General features: G+C 57.0%; 4 protein-coding genes across 4 annotated transcripts; 1 reads left to right on the top strand and 3 right to left on the bottom strand.

The window, feature by feature from the left end:
* Positions 1-900: 900 nt before the first annotated feature.
* On the top strand, positions 901-3,888 carry MFIFM68171_01936 (uncharacterized protein; the record flags this gene model as incomplete). The annotated part of the gene is made up of 5 exons (XM_071057358.1): positions 901-1,562; positions 1,622-1,732; positions 1,797-2,246; positions 2,335-2,540; positions 2,705-3,888. 5 exons carry the CDS (start codon positions 901-903, stop codon positions 3,886-3,888), a joined length of 2,613 nt encoding a protein of 870 aa, XP_070913459.1.
* A 508-nt stretch (positions 3,889-4,396) lies between these two features.
* MFIFM68171_01935 (D-arabinono-1,4-lactone oxidase) lies at positions 4,397-6,149 on the bottom strand (the record flags this gene model as incomplete). Its single annotated transcript, XM_071057357.1, has 5 exons — positions 4,397-4,486; positions 4,535-4,641; positions 4,690-4,833; positions 4,886-5,421; positions 5,485-6,149. 5 exons carry the CDS (start codon positions 6,147-6,149, stop codon positions 4,397-4,399), a joined length of 1,542 nt encoding a protein of 513 aa, XP_070913458.1.
* A 936-nt stretch (positions 6,150-7,085) lies between these two features.
* Positions 7,086-9,356, bottom strand: MFIFM68171_01934 (Heterokaryon incompatibility domain-containing protein; the record flags this gene model as incomplete). The annotated part of the gene is made up of 1 exon (XM_071057356.1): positions 7,086-9,356. The coding sequence occupies one exon, from the start codon at positions 9,354-9,356 to the stop codon at positions 7,086-7,088; it is 2,271 nt and encodes a 756-aa protein (XP_070913457.1).
* An 837-nt stretch (positions 9,357-10,193) lies between these two features.
* Positions 10,194-15,071, bottom strand: SRB8 (RNA polymerase II mediator complex subunit; the record flags this gene model as incomplete). The annotated part of the gene is made up of 3 exons (XM_071057355.1): positions 10,194-13,544; positions 13,597-13,801; positions 13,858-15,071. 3 exons carry the CDS (start codon positions 15,069-15,071, stop codon positions 10,194-10,196), a joined length of 4,770 nt encoding a protein of 1,589 aa, XP_070913456.1.
* Between the last annotated feature and the right edge of the window lie 1,110 nt (positions 15,072-16,181).

Here is a 16,181-nt window from a genome sequence, read left to right as displayed (position 1 = left end):
TGGGTCGAAAGGGATCAGATGGTGAGAAATGAAAGGAGACGGGGCTGTAACCCCCGTGGTTGGTCTTTCCGCTCTCTTGGTTATTCGTTCCACTGGGTATTGTTGCCGGTATCCCGACACGGATGGGTGCTGGGATGAATGGGCGGCGTGGCAGGAGTACGGGGCGTGTGAACAGGGCAGTGCTTGTAAGTGGCCCGCTGATGCCATCGTCTGCCGATGGCTCCTACTGATTTGCAGGCGTTTTAGAGTCTGGTATATCTGCATTGAGACATACATTTGCGGTCAAGCCTACCATTTTGCAAAGCTGTTTAGCGACAAGTCCATGGTCGTCTCTCTATCGGTGCTCGTCACTCCCTCGTCATGGTCCGCCATTCCACGGCGAGGCAGTTCTCCTCGGTGAAAATTCCACTTAGTCTTCGTTACTGATATTTTTATCCTTCCCTTTGGGTCATAACCCCTCTTTGGAATCCGCCGAGGAGAAATTGGTTTCCTCCCGTGTGTTGCGGGGGCAGGGAGAGGTTTGTCTGGGGTTTGAGTGAGACCGAGACAACAAGAAGGAATTCCGAGTGTCTTGATTTTTCATTTTACCTCTCGCCGCTGTTATGAGCATTCCAATTCTCGCCGTGAGGATGTCTTGCATCGCGTCAACAGCATTGAAGGCATCGTGTACGGCGACCGCGCCGTAACGACGATGTCGCGTTTCGCTGTCCTTGTTCAAATACTCTGCTGGCCCATCGTGTGAGCGACATCTCGACAGTCCTGTCCGTGTCGCCTTTGCAATTTCACTCGTTGTCTCTGGTCTGGTCTACTGCTGTCGTGGACGGTCTCGTCGACTTACTGTCGCTGTCGCTCTTTAACCCCTTTCTCCTTTGGAACTCGTGCCTAAAGGTAACCATCAACATGCGCATCAGGGCGAGCCAGGTTCTTCTGGCCGCGGCCAGCCTGCTGAGCTGTGCCGACGCCCAGGCTTTCTTTGGCTCTGTGCAGGCCGAGCTCGAAGCTTGCGGAAGCGACAACTTCGTCTACCTCGGTTGCTTTGACGAGTTCGAGGCCAATGCTGGCGAGTTCTTTAACTTTAGGCCGCAGGCCTTCATCACCAGTCTCTCGGACCCGTCAAGCACCTTTCCGGGATGGGATCCCGGCTCCCTGTTCAACAACACGGTGACCCCTCTCAGCTGTGCTCGCGCCTGCCGTGGTTTTGGCTACAAGTTCACTTCGCTCAGAGACAACGTCTGCGAGTGCGGTACCCAGATGCCCTTGGGTTATACCGCGGATGTCGCTGCTGTCTGTGATGCGGCCTGTTTCGGTGACTCGGCCCAGACCTGCGGAGGCAGCACGGACGCACAAGTCTACCTCGATCCCACCTTTGCTGATAACGCGGAGATCACCCCCGATTCCGACCCGGTGGTAGCAGAGTTCTACCGCTACGTGGGCTGCTACTATGCTCCGACCGGTTTCCCGACCGCTGATAGCCGAGCATTGGCGCTGGTGACAAGCATTGATGACTGCTTTGCCGCGTGTGCTGGCATGGGATACCCCCTGGTGTATGGCGTACCGGAAAGGTTGGTGATCATCTTCAGTCGAGGAGCTCTTGGGAATTTCTTGACTGACCTCCTCGTAGCGGTGAAGTCCGCTGTCATTGCGGAACAACATTCGGGTATCCATCGCACCGTGTTTATACAGATCTCCTTGCCACCCCGGGAGACTGTAACATCGGTTGTGAAGCCGGGGCGTGAGTCTCCTTCTGCCATACATCCTCTTTTCCATCTCCCGCCGCTGACAATATGCAAATCTAGCGTGCCCGGCGATTGCGACATAGCGACGGAGAGATGTTGCGGTCAAAATGATGTTTTTCCGGTCTACATCAACACAGAGCTCCAGGGATGCTATACCCCTCTACTTCCCGGCTTCAAGGAATCCATCAACGATCCCACTTACGACTGCAATGACCTTTCGGACCTTCTGACAGGGCCCCCGACGGAGCTCAGTTTGCCGGACTTCGATCCGGCCGACCTTATCGATTCGGATCCGGCACTGATCCATAGGGTGATGGTCTCTGCGAATGGCAGGACATATTACCTTAACGGCTGTTACGGACTGGCCCCTCTGGGTGACGCGCCTGAGAACGGCGTGTTCAACGTCGTTGGGTCCACTCCGATCTTGGGTTTGACTCCCGCAACACTCGTTGAGTGTGCGAATCAGTGCAGTACCTTGAATTACGACGCGTTTGGCATGGTCAATGGCCAGTAAGTCGCCGTCCTCTTAGCTCACATACATGTTATTCCTAGGAAGCCCCTCCACGCGCAGCGGTGCTTTGCTCACAATGTATTACAGAGATTGCTATTGCGCTACGAGCGTGTTCACCAACGCCGACCCAGAGGCCATGTCGACTTGCCGGGTTGCATGCGTGGACGCTGACAATATCGCATGCGGTGGCGCCACGTCGCCTATCGTATACACGGTTGATGTGGGCGGCATCTTCCCAGACCTAGCCGCTAGGCTAGCTATCCCGCCGCCAGACTACGAGTGCGAACGCAGAGGTGAGATCCCTTGTTTATATCTAACTTTAGGTCATTTCTTGCATGGGCTGGGTCGGTGATACTCGCATTGATCAGCGCATGGAGTGTTCTTCTCCGTTTCTTTTTCAGCTTATCGCCATGATTTGCTTCTTTCATCGTAGTATAGCCCCTAACCACATTGGTAGTGACTATCACGACCACCAGAACCATCACGTCAACGACCAGCACAACTACCACTGACTCGACCACGACTAGCACCACAACCACCGATATTTCGACGACGAGCACAACAACAAGCACCACGACTACTGATGTCTCCACTTCGAGCACAACCACAACTGATGTGTCTACAACTAGTACAACAACAAGCACCACAACCACTGATGTCTCTACAACAAGCACAACAACAAGCACCACGACTACCGATGTTTCCACTACGAGCACAACCACAACTGATGTGTCTACAACTAGTACAACAACAAGCACCACAACTACTGACGTCTCTACAACAAGCACAACAACAAGCACTACGACCACTGATATCTCCACAACAAGCACCACAACCACCGGCACTTCCACAACGAGCACCAGCACAACGTCCACCATCACCCTGTACAGACTGACACGCACAACATCCACCACCACCACAACCACCAGCACGACGTCTACGATCAGTCTCTTTAGGCTCACACGCACAACGTCGACATCTAGGACGACGACGACAACCACCAGTACGCGCACCAGAACCACCACCACGACCACCACGACGAGCAGGACCAGAACATGGTTCCCCTGGCCGACGTGGAACCCATGGTGTGATTTCGGCGAGCCAGGATGCGACAGCTTCGGCGGTAACGAGCCGTTCACCGGCGGCGGGTTTGGTCCGGGGTCGACAACCAATGTCCAGCGAGATACCGTCAGTGCCGGTGACGGCGAGGGCGAGGGCGAGGGCACTGCCGAGGTGGAGGAGGAGATTGTGCAAGTGAATACGTTTGTGTACCGCGGCGCCGACGACGACACCGATACCGATGCCAACGCCCAACCTCTCAATCTCAACGCCGCCCGCCTCCCTGCGGACGCGAACTTCCCCGCTGATGGCGGAGAGGAGGGCCTCTGCTCGGGCATAGGCTGCACCCTCGACCTGCCAGACAACCTCTTCCACCTACCGGCCACGGCACCGCCGGACATGGCTTGCTCGACTGTGGTCGAGTCGTGGTTGGCCGGCGCGACGACTGTCCTGGGTCATGCGGAGGAAGAGGGCGAGGCTCTGGCGCGGGGCGGCGAGTTTGTCGGATTGGCGAAGAGAAACCGTATTCAGGTGGAGGTGGAGGAGATCGAGATTGTGCAAATTGAGAGGCGACCTCATTAGACCTTTTTGAAGTTTTAAAGAGGGTTGGTGGATATGAGGCAAGGGGGGAAAGAGGGAAACGGGGGGAAGAGGGATGATTGGTCCGTGGGGAAGGGGGATGTGTTGTAGAGGTTAGGAGAGGCGAGAGACATGATCATTAGGTTGCTTTCTTGATTTACACAAGTTTCTATTTCTTGAACGTGGCTGAGGGTTTGTTAACCGCTTGTATAGCGTTAGGGCTGTTTAAGGTGTAAGGGGGTTAGGGTTGAGTATGCAGAGGAGTAGCTTGTATGTCTGGCCGACTTCTTGGGTTTGTCCTGATTAATTGATTGGCGCCGTATTTTAACTTGGAAATTGAGGAACATGACTTTTTGGCCCACTGATTCTCTATTGTTGATTGTGCGGCTGTGGGATGAGGTCCTACTGCTTACCATAGCAGGTTAATGATGCTTGCGTTGATAATTTAGGATCCGAGTTTTGTGATGATATATGGGGATGAACTAGTACTATGTACAAAGCATATGAGCATCTAGTAAAGACCTAGAATCTCTCCAATTACGTTGCGGTAGATGCCCTGGGGGTCAAACTTTTCCCGGACAGCCTTGAACCGGGCGAGGTACTGTGGCCTGTCAGTAAGAGCGATGTGCGACAAGCTGCTGAGACTTACATTTGGATCCAGGTTCTTGACGGACCTGGAAAAGACCTCGCGCGTGTTCTTAGTCCAGTGCGGGCGGCACGGGAACTCGTCGATGAGCGTATTTGCGACTTTGTGATCTGCCAGACTGTTAGTTTTCTTCTGTCCGACGGCCTGGGGCCGCTTACAGAAAGGCTCGTTGAACCGCTTCTCGTCGCCAATCGAAGGCCTGTACGACGGGAAGTCAAACATGATAGCGCCCTTGGTCCAATCGGCGCCGTCGGTCGTGTTGTACGTGACTTGGCCGAGGAGATCAAAGTAGGCCTTGCCGACTGCTCCATTGTTAACGGCGCTCTCGTTTCCGTGTATCCATCACAGACTCACACTTGATATTAATCCCGCTGCGGTACGTCGATGTCATGACGATCCCCCTCTTGAGCTCGTCATCAAAAAGCTGCCGCACCCGCTTCAGCATCTGGTTCGCTAGCGTCACGGGAAATGCTAACTCCAGAGTGTATCCGCGGAGGCCGTAATCCCACTCAGCCTTCTGGTCCGGATACAGGCCGCCAATGAGCACATCATAGTTCCAGCCATAGACGGGCCACTCCTCGATCTCCTCGTTCGTCGTCTTTTCACGGAAGTTGGGCTTGGACCACAGGCCGAAGAAAATCTCCTCTATGAGCATGTTGGACGTGGGCAGGTACTTGCCGCTGTCAAGCAGCGTCTTGGCAGCCGCGGCTTCCAGCGCCGAGACGGAAAAGGTGTTCTGGAAACCCTCCTGGGGGGTCGAGTTTGCCGGGACGGGGTCATAGTAGCGGTGGTGGAACCTTCTCTTGTACGGCCACCACCAGAGATTGGCTGTCGCGTACGGCGCGATCATGCCGTAGATGTCTCCCTCGAGGACATCCTTCTCTTCGAGACTGTTCATGTCGGTCAACACGCCATTTCACTCCGTCCACCACTCTCCGAAAGGCATCACTTACGTCGCCTGCTTCGCGTACACCTTAGTATCCGGATAAATCTGCAGTTTGATCCTCGCGATAATCCCCAACAAGCCCAACGAAGTCGACGCCGCCAGCCACTCATCATCCCCCTCATCCCTGACCACCCTCCTCACCTCTCCGGCTCCGTCAATAATATCCATGGCCAACGCCCCAGCCGCGACCATCGAGTCCTCCCGGATCGAGCTCCTATGCGCCCCCATCGCCACGCTCCCGCCAAAGCTGATATTCCAGTTCGTCAACGTATACCCCACGCTGGCCCCCCTCTCATGCAAGTACTCTGCCAGCTGGAAGAACGTAACCCCCGCGTCCACCCAGACACTTCCCTTGTCTGCGCCAGCAGGTAGGTCAAAGTCGTAGATCCCCGCCACGTTCTCCGTGCGTATGATCACAGTCCAGTCGTCGGCGCACTGCGTGTCGTACCACATGTGGCCCTTCCCAGCGGCGCGGACGAGCGAGCCGGATTGGGCGGCTTCCTTGACTACGGATTGCATGTCCTCGACCGAGGTGGCGTCGTGGACGCGGGAGACGTTGTAGCATGACGGAGAGCCAGGGCCGTCAAAGGTGTTGTACTCGAAGGCCGCGGCCGTGGTGGCCGCGAGGATGGTGGTGGTCGCAAGACCGGCGAGGCCGGGGATGGTGAGCATCTTGGAGTTGGTATTACCTGAAAGCCTCCAGATAGCCTAGGCTAACGAGAGGCGTAGGGGATGTGGAAGATCTCGACCAGGGGTTCTGGACGGGGTTATATACAAGGGAAGAATATCACTGGAGGCCTTTGGACATTGCTTCCCCCCGCGGCCGCTCCACCGCGCCAACATAGCAATACAGAGCCCTGAGTAGCAGTCACACACGACAGCCGCGGCCCCACGAGCAGAGCTCAGAGTGGCACCATGTGATGCTGGGCATGGCCATTGGAGGTCGTATTCTAATTAGGACGGGGAGGTGTGTGAAGACAGCCCGACTCACGCAGTATCAGCCGACGTGAAGTCAGCCACCCCCGTCCGTTGGCAGATGCTGCTGATGCTGTTGTCTGCAGGCAACACGCAAAGGCAACCTGCGATGCCTGCTGCCCTGCTGCTTGCAACGGCGTTGATGATGCCAAGTCGGGCGGCAACCCTCAAGGGGGAAATTGGTCGCTACGCGATGTCACTCCCCGCGAATCACCGCACCAAGACCCCCTGCTCGGCAGAAAATGCGGGGGAATGCAAGCCATATCCCAACCCTGTATTGGGGGGTTGAAGCGGCATCGTTACTCTTCCCCTGCTCGGCTTCGAAGGATCGACTGGCCGTGAACTCGGCCGTGCCGCCGAATCGGTTGGCCAAGAGGCCAATCATGGCTGGAAAGGACGTTGCTCGGCTTATTGAAGGAATGCAAGCAATGATGAATAGGGGAGGTCTTCTCACCCAAGCAAAGTTCCCTGGTTCCCACGTGATTATCTGCTCTCCTTCTTCTCCATCGTCAAGACTTCGGGGTCGAGTTAGAGATGAATCAGCTGTCGAGAGGTTGAGGCCTCTGGTACGGGAAGCTCAGAGCATGAGCAGGCGCCGACAAGAAATACTCTCTCAAATCAATTCATTGGCAATTAACAAATAGTAACCTCTACCTTGCCTAGTTCAAGGGGATCGCTCGCAAGGTCATTATCCCGCCCATCCTCGTCGATTTCTCCGGTTCCTTGAGGGAAAGGATATCCGGCGATCGTGAATATCCCACGGCCCGGAACCAGTGTTGCAAGAGTAGACTTCTTCAGTATGACGCCATCAACAACACCGACCCTTCGGTAATACCCACCGTCCAGTTCCTCGAGGATAAGTCCAAACCGATGCTCAATGAAACCCCCTTCTATGACGTGTGGTAGGCGCGTCAGGAACGCGACAGACAGTCTGGCCTTGTCTATACTGGTAGCCTCTGGATTGTCGAGGCCGCCCTCTATCCAAAATTTCCCGGAAGGGGTCTTCATCTGAATCACAATATCAGCTACGTCGGAGCGAGCTGGCGTTTGTCCAAACAAGGAGCGCAGCTCGGGAACGGTAGGCTGCCGCGGCCGGATGGATAAGACGGGCAGCAGAGGCGCTTTAAGCGACAAACGCCCGCCTTTGAGCCTTCCGTACAGATCTGTATCCTTCCTCAGGGTCGAGTGGCTAACATACTCGGCCAAAGGTTCAAAGTCGGCCATCCTTGCCTTCCACCGCGCTCTTTGGGTGTACCACGTATAAATGGGGAACTGCACCGGGCTGGCGACTGATGCCCAGGACCAGGACGGCGCCACGTACTCGGGAGGTGCAGCGAGAGCCTCACCGACCTGGGCTTTGCACCAGAGCAGCCCTTCTAGCAAGCCTGACTTCCACAGCCCGGCCATGTATTCACCCCCGGTCTTCTGGGCGACGGCCTGCGCAAGACCCGAAAGGGCTGGCAGTCGATCCGTCGATTTGGTAATGCTTCGAGCCATGTAGTCCTCTATCATTCTGTACCAATTGACCCAGTTAACGTTCTGCTGCCCTTCGAGGTATGGGTCGCGGTGCGGCCGGGCGAAGACCGAGTGTGGCACGTTCCCTATATGGCAGAGCTGCTTCAAGCGACTGCCGTTCTGGGCAATCCCATCGCCGCCTTCGCTCGCGCGCATGCGTTCGCACTCCCAGAAGGCCTGGTGGGATCCGTATTGCAGGGCGCGCACTGGCAAGTACCGCTCCTGAAGACACCAAGCTCTCACGGATACTGGCTCCTTGGCGAGACTGTCTGGCCCTTCCGGGTCATACCAGCGTCGTCCCTTAGCTGGTAGCAGCTGGAGGCTGAGTTGTTGTCTGCCCATGCTAGTCGTAGGCAAACGCGCTGTGTCTGGGATATCCCGCGGATAAAGGAAACCCATCGTATCTGCAGGGCTGCTTGCGGCGTTCAGGACGAGGTGGGCGTTGTGGTAGACGTTAGCCATCTGGGCCGATTCTCTGGCCCAATCATCCGCATCGTCTTGGATGATGCACAGGCTGTCAATCCACAAGTAGCGCAGGCCAAGGTGTCCCATCAAGGTGACCGAGTCCCGGAAGGTCTGAGGCAGTTCTGTGATATCAATGCCCTGCATCCGCAGAGACAACGTCTGGTGCGTGGTTGTGAAAGGCGTTCCACCCTGCCCCCAACAGTGGCTGAGGGCGACGAAGCGAAAATCGTCGGCGGAAGCAAGTGCCTGGGACTCCTGCAAGTAGATCTGGTTGCTACTGGGAACGACCTCAAGTAGGCGGGTAGGCATCCATCCTTCGACTTCGGGATTGCAGGCTGACCCATGGCTGTTCACACAAGTCTCCAACCACCCCCGAACGACATCCAAGCTCTGCTGGGACAGCGGATCCGCCGATACGGGAGCATCAGTATGAAGAGCGGCATCTGAGTCATCATTCGACCCCTCCCAGACGATGCGCAGCTCTGCCGTGACCGGATCGAGGACGTCAAAAGATGATATGGCTGATGGGCCACACCGCACCCGCAAAAAGAGGCTCGACTGGCGCTTCTGTCCATCATCAACTGTCTTGGCGCGTCTAACAATCTCGAAGGTGATTTTAGACCCAGTCCGGTAAGTTGGAATCTGGGAAACGGGGTCATGTAGACTTGGCGGGGGATTGTTGGGGTTGAACATGGCGTCCCTTATGGCCTGGTCCACCACCACTTCCCGGCTCCATTGCCAGCCCTGCATGATGGCCTTGCAAAGAGCACACAATGACGACGATTCGTCCACGGCGGCCATGGTGCCGTGCCATTCCAACTGGAGAGGTAATGTGTCGCTCTCTTGCGACAGAAGACGCTGGATTGCGCCGGGTATATCAAGTGCGGCACAGGGACTGCAGAGCGTATCGTTTGTTGTTGACATGGTACTGGGGTAGTTGCGCTCCTTAACGGCTCGGAGTGCTGCGAGATTGCTCAAGTTGTTCCTCAATAATCTCGAGAGAGAGAGTACTAGGTAGACGGAGGGAAAAGGATCAAGTTTGACTTGCCGGCTCTCATCTAAGCAAATGTCAACAAACGTTCCTGAGACTTCAACCCTGCTGCCTTCATCAATGATCAGTAAGCGACATCGTGCCTGACCAAGGAGAAGGGTTAGGGTTCAAGATGCCATGCCGTCCATTAAAGGTACTGACAGCTAAATGCTCGAAGCAAGCCCAATATGCCCAACCCTTCAAAACAAAATCCGCGCCGCCCAGTAATAATCTAATCTTCCGCCTGACTTGCACATATACACAGTTATATACGGCGACTGGACCAAAGGCCTCGCCATGACCAAAGCACCCACGTAGCGAACTCCCAATGCTGCTCCGTTCCAAATCCATGTTGAACTCGAAAATGATGATGATGATGGGTGCTGAAGATGATGAAGACGCTGATGAGAAGGGCCTGAAAAATAGACCTCACTGCCTACCAACTGACAAGCCTGCCAACCACCGAATGTGCATGACATGATGTAGACATATGAAACGTGACCTCTGAACGACCGGATGGTATCACAATGAATGACCCTTTGAGCAAAAAGCAAAACCCAAACACGATAGGGTGGGGAATGGAAAGAATCACCAGGGTATCCCGTCCCTCCCTCCGATCCATCACACAGTGAACCCCAACCCACCCTTCCGTCCACGCTCCAAACCCATCCCACTCCATAACCACCAAACCACAAAGGCTATGAGTAATTATATTTCCCCTTCTCCGAAATCTACTGCACTTTCCGCGCCTCAAAAAGACCCAAACTCAGCGCCGTATCATTCTCGCCCACGTTCGGCGTCGGCTCGCTCAGCGTCTCCCACCTCCGATACTGAAACAGGCTCAGCCTCTCCCCAGCGCCCATCTGCTGCTGCTGCGGCCGACTGTCCACGATACCCCAAAGCGAGGCCGGTGTCCCCAACAGCACCCCAAACATGGGCGTCGTCATCCCGGCACCCTTACCGTTGCCGTTACTGTTATTAGTCGAATTGGGCAGCACCTTCTCCCGCTGGCAAACGCCCAACCGACCGACAGCTCCCGCTCCCTCGCTCGCGTCGGCAAACGAAAAGATATATCCCAGCCGCTTATCCTGCGACCCCGACAGCGCGCGGACACACATCCCGCGCGCCTCCTCGCCTAGGTTGTCCACCAGCAGACACGACAGGTCAAAGATGCGTCTAGCCAGCGGTAGCGTGTCGGTCCCACCGGGGCCGTGCAAGACGTCCAGTTCCTGCATCAGACCCGCGCAGGCGACCAAGATCTTGGCGCGCACGTCGTTGTTGTTGATGTTCATGTTGGAGTTGCCTTGTTTTCCGGTAGCACCTGCAGGCAAGTCGGCGCTAGTGGAGATACTGGAGGCCGATGATGAAGGCGGCAAGGTCTGCGCATGGAGCGTGATGAAGTTGAGCGTGAGGGGCAAGAAGTGGTTGAGGACAGCCGATTTGGCATCGCTTTCAGTACTATCCGGGTCGGCAGAAGGGGAGGCGAGGAGTTCCCACAGATCGACCAGCTTGTCGACTACTGCCGGAGGCAGGTGGGCTTGCCGGACCCCCACGGGACCGCCGCGCGTGATGGCGTCGATGACGGACAGCAAATTCTCAGCCATTTGTAATGTCTGGCCGAGGGCCGCCGCATCCGTCGTCGGGAGGTTCCTCAAGGATGGCAGGAGCTCGAGGAACCGATTCTGCGCCCGCACCTTGAGGTGCTGCGTGATATCCGGGCTGAGGCAGCTCAGCATGCCGACCCACGAGATGTTACCCGCGCCGATGGCCTTGTCCATGGCGTTCGCAAAGAGCTCGACATGTGACTGCTGCCGGTCGACGGCTTCTTGGCTGTTCTGGTCGTTGGAGCTAAGGCTCAGCGCTAGCTTCACTTGGCAGAAGGGCAGGGTGAACTCGTTTGTGAGCTCCAAGACCTGGTCAAAGGTGACGTGTGCTTGTCCGCCACAGCTAGGCATCAAGAGCTTGGTCGTCATGTAGTCAACCCAGCCGCTGACGTGTGGATTGGGACCCCTGGCCCCCAGAGCCCGGGCGACTCCGGCAGGGTCCCTCAGCACGAGACGTTTGACCAATTCGAGGAGCCGCTCTTGAATGCCGGGGAAATCCAAAGGCAGCCCTTCGGTGTCGTTCTGGCCTCTTGCGTAAGAGTATTCAGCAAGTGCCAGAAAAATGAGACCAAGGACTTCTTTCGGACTTTCTCTGACGGTCTGGTCTTGGATGATGGAGAAGCGATAGGATTCATCGACAGCAACTAGGTCGTCTTGCGGGATCGGCGTCATGAGCAACTGGAGCACCTCCTGCATGTACCTTGTCCGAGATGTGATCTGCACCACTTGGGGCCCGGCGCCCGCTGTAGCGGCCCGCGCGGCGCCTGCACCTTGTCCACCCGGAAAGTCGGAAGCCGTAAGCAGGATCGCGGGCATGTCTAGACATCCCACCGAGACAAGTAGCGGAAAGATTCTGAGGATGGACGGACGGTTTCCGAGCGTACGGAGATACAATAGCCATTTGTTCATCAGACCGTCAAAGTGCTGCATGTCGAACAGGCGCAGCCGGCCTAACAAGCTGCTGTATGCTCGCTGCTTGTCGTTCGCCTTGCCCCAACACGCCTGTAGCCGCTGCACGACGGTCTGAAACAGACGTTCCATGGTATTTCGGTCCAGACTCGAACCACCAGCGAGGAGCTTCTCAATCTCTTCGTGTAGCTCGCCAGCATCGTCCTGTAGCCGAGCAACCATGTTATCGGACACCGGCGAGCATGCATCCACGGGATTGTGGCGATCGCTCAGCGCCAGGTCCCTCTTCAGCTGCGCAGCCAGCTCCTCCATCCCGGGAATCCTCGGGCCGAGAGCAGCGAGTGAGGCGAGAAGCGGGCGCAGTGCGATCCCTTGTTCTCTGACAGCCGCCTTAAGCCGTTGATGCAGGTTTCGGAATAGGGGCTTTGAAGCACCCAGAGCGGCGAAGATGAAGAAATGCCGACTGACCGTATCGGCAATGGCTGCTAGGATCTCGACACTGGAGTGCTTCGTTAGCGTCTTCAAGATGTCACCGAGCATGGAGAAGTCCTCGGCCGCTTCGAGGACAGATCGAACAGCATAAAATATGGTGGGCGAAATGTCCGGCGCTTGACCCGCTTCCTTTGCCTGCTCGTCGACGTCTGCGGTGAGCCTGGCACGCAGCCAATAACCGATCTCCGCCTTTAGCGCCCGGCTGCTAGATGTAATCTTCTTAGCTAGCTTGGCGAGACTCAGTGGCTTTCGCTGGAGCATGGGGTCGGCAGGGTCGAGCGGCAGTCCTAATGTATGTTTTAGGTGTGTTATGGCCAACTCTGCGTCCCGTGCCTCGTCTACGATGCTAAAGCACGCCCGTCGGAGCATTCCACCCCTGAGATTCAGTTGAGACGCGGAGAGGGCGTGAGTCGGTATCTCAGCAAGGAGCCGGGTGGGGCCCGGCCCGTCCGGTAGCACATCCGCAGGGTTCCTAAGCCCGCCACGGGCAATGAGCCACTGGACATAGCGAGGAACCGAGAAGATGCCGGAGCGGACAAGCTCACACACGATGTGGTATAGCGTGCACTTCTGCCCTTGTTCTTCGCAGGAATCGGCGTCGAGAAAATCCAAGACCGCCATGGTGGTGTCTAGGCCAAGGATGCTCCACTGCTGCAACATTCGGCTGGTGACGTAGACTTTTGCCAGCCCCGGCCGGTAGAGGGAAGTGCACCACTCGAGGAGTGCCTTTACCAAAGCCGCCTTGTCCTTGGAGATGCCCCAACACTGCGTAGGGAGTTCGGCTGGCATCGGCGTCTGGAGCGTTCCGTCCAGCATCCGCACCAAAATATGACGAGCTGCGGGTTGCGACCTGTTAGCGGCTGCGGCAAGCTGCTCATTTCGGAGGTTGATGGCCATGAACGAGTTGTGACGGGCCTCATCGCCGGCCGGCAAGCATGCTTTAAGCGCATCTCGGTACTTTGGCCACGTGGATGGAGACACAAAATTTTCCGGACTGCTCAGGATCAGCGTGTTTAGACACTGAGTTAAGTTTTGGAGCAGGGGTTGTAGTATGTCTTTGTCGGGATTGTTGTAGATCTGGCGTAGTGTGAGAATCTCGCTGTCCGAAAAGACACAGGGGGTTGCTTACTAAATGGTGATGGCTGACCAAGGCCATGACTAGCCTCCGGCCATACTTCCGAAGCTTGAGCAGGTCTTTCCAATACATTTGTGTAAGGAGCATCCACATAGGGAGCTTAGACTCGGTGCTGTTCTCGAGGTTGGAAACGAGCCATTCTGCGTAGTGCTCGCGGTCTAGAAGATGCTCAGCGTATAGATGTGCCGCCAGCCGCGTCCTGCTGTTGCGTTAGCCCGGTTTTCAGCGGGTATTCACAGGTAGGGGATCACTGACGTATAGTGCACCTTTGACTTCCAGTCGTCCTCGTCAAACGAGAAGTATACGTGCTCAATGAAGCCTTCGACAGCCACGGTCCAGTCTTTGATCCATCTGGTCTCGCCGCCCATCACCAGGGTGCTGACACCCTTCCGTTTGGTGGCTCGTATCTCGTTCGCGCCGACGCACTTTATCAGCCAGACGGCACGGTCGGTGGGGACATTCTTGTTCAAGCACTGCTCCAGAAGGACTCTACCGCGGATACCATGCGGGATCATTCGGCTGAGCCGGCGGAGCGAAATCGCGGGGTTGGCTAGATCCCTCAGCCAGCCCTCGCGTTTGGTGTCGGTAAGGGTGACTCGGGGAGGCGGTTTGAACGTCGACGGCGCCGTGATCTGGCCGATATGTCTCCGCTGCCCAAGCACCGCCGTGAATATTGAGGAAAGCGCCGTCAGCCCGGTCTTGTGCTTGAGCGACGGGAATAGTGTGGCCTTGGCCGATTGCGTTTCTGTTGTCGAAAAGAGACCTTTGTCGTAATATCCGTTTCGGATCACATTCTCGGAGAACTGATCCTCTGGGTGATTGCCCGTCCAGGGGAAGAAATCGGCATGTGCCGCCAACGGCGGGGGAGCCAAGCTGCCCGTTCTCGCCTGGCCACTGCCACGAATAGAGTAGCGCGGGGCCGCGGCTGGTACTTCGACAGAGTATGGCTTGGGGGGCCCGCTCTTCTTTATTGAGCTGGCAGGCATCGGGGGTACGCCGCGACGTGACACGTTGGCGGTGCCGCCCGGAGGGCGCCGGGGCATGGGTAAGGGGGCATCTTGGTCCACGCTCTGCATGTTCGTCGAGAGATGCGGGCTCATGTCCCCTAGATCGGAGGAGTCGGTAGTTGGCATGATGCGCGACGGCGTGAAGGGTTTTGAGGGCTCGGCCGTGATCGGGGACTCGCTGATGCCGCCGTGGGTGATCGAGTCGGCCGAGTCGTGAGAGAGCTCCAGCTTGAGGCGTGAGCCACCCCGGCGCTGGGTGCCGTGACGGCCGGGGACGCCGTCGCTGGTATCGGCAGGGCTGAAGTCGAAAATAGATCCATCTTTGCGTACGGGAGACGGCGGCGGATACTGCTGCTGGGAGAGGGCGCGCTGGTGCGCCGCCGGCCGCTGCGACAGGCTGGGCCCGCTCAGCTTGTGCTGGGGCGGTCGCTGCTGGACGCCCAATGGGGGCCGGGAGGTCATCGCATATAGATGGACGATTGCGCCATGCCGCAAGTTGTCGATGGTGATGTATCGTTTATCGCTATCGATGGATGCGACGATATCGTCGTCGGCGCGAGTCAAATATACCGGATGGCGATTGTGACGGGGGGGGGGGACTAAAGTCGGAGCCGCCGCTAACGTCGTCTAGACCCCTGCCCGAGAAAATGGGCCTAGAGTGCGGCGCACGTAGACACAGACGGGGACCCGTCGATTGGGGACTTTAAGGGTGTGCCCCGGAGATGGGCTGGACACCGAGGTTCGAGGTCGAAGCGTGAAGATGCTTAGGGTTTGTGAGAAGCACGTTGGGGCCCAGCACATATGCCCGGTGCGGGATGATGGTCGAGTTCGGCCGGTACGCAAGTACCCGTACCGGATATCCTGAGGCTTGGAGGGTGGTCGGGCTGCGGGACCTCGAACTCTGGGCAATGGCGTGCACGCTGTGCAGATTCCTAACCAGGACGGCAGGGGTGCGCATGTCCACAGTCCGACGATTGTCCGCATACAGTACGTCCTTGAAACGGTCAGCAGAGAACGATGCCGTCGGGCATTGGCAGCCGCAGCGAACGGCTCGAAATAGCCGCGTCTGCCCCGTCACTCGATGCTGCTGCCTCACACGGCTACTCTTCGGCGCGCATTTCAAAAAACGAGCATCATTACATCTCTAGGTACGGTCGTGCGTGTGAGCGAAATTGAGACGCAATACAGTGCGGGCGGGTGCCAAATCCATGGCCTCCCGGCCTTGGCATGGCCCCTCTGCGACCCTAAGAAATGTCCGCTGTCGATGCCCGTTGGCCCACCCATCTTTCTTCAGCTGCCAATCCGCCAGCCAGCGGATAGACAAATGGATCCCGCGGGATGCCACTTATCAAACGAGAGCTGGCCACTGGGCAGCCGGGCAGAGGGGATGGATGGGTGGTCAGGCTGTGTGACCTCGCGTCTGCAGCGGGCCCGCTGATGGCGATTGCTCAGATCACGGAGATTGCCGTTCCGGCCGCCTGCTGCTGTCGCTGCTGCTGCCATTGCCGTCATGATTCGAAACCTCTGCTGCTTCTGCCGAATCAAGACGGCACCTGCGTCCTGCCGGATTCG

The sequence above is a fragment of the Madurella fahalii genome (genome assembly GCF_045866475.1).
Source record: "Madurella fahalii IFM 68171 DNA, scaffold_1, whole genome shotgun sequence".
In the NCBI taxonomy this organism is placed as follows: domain Eukaryota; kingdom Fungi; phylum Ascomycota; class Sordariomycetes; order Sordariales; genus Madurella; species Madurella fahalii.
Note: the sequence above shows the minus strand (reverse complement) of the source record. Positions and strands in the feature narration are given on the sequence as shown.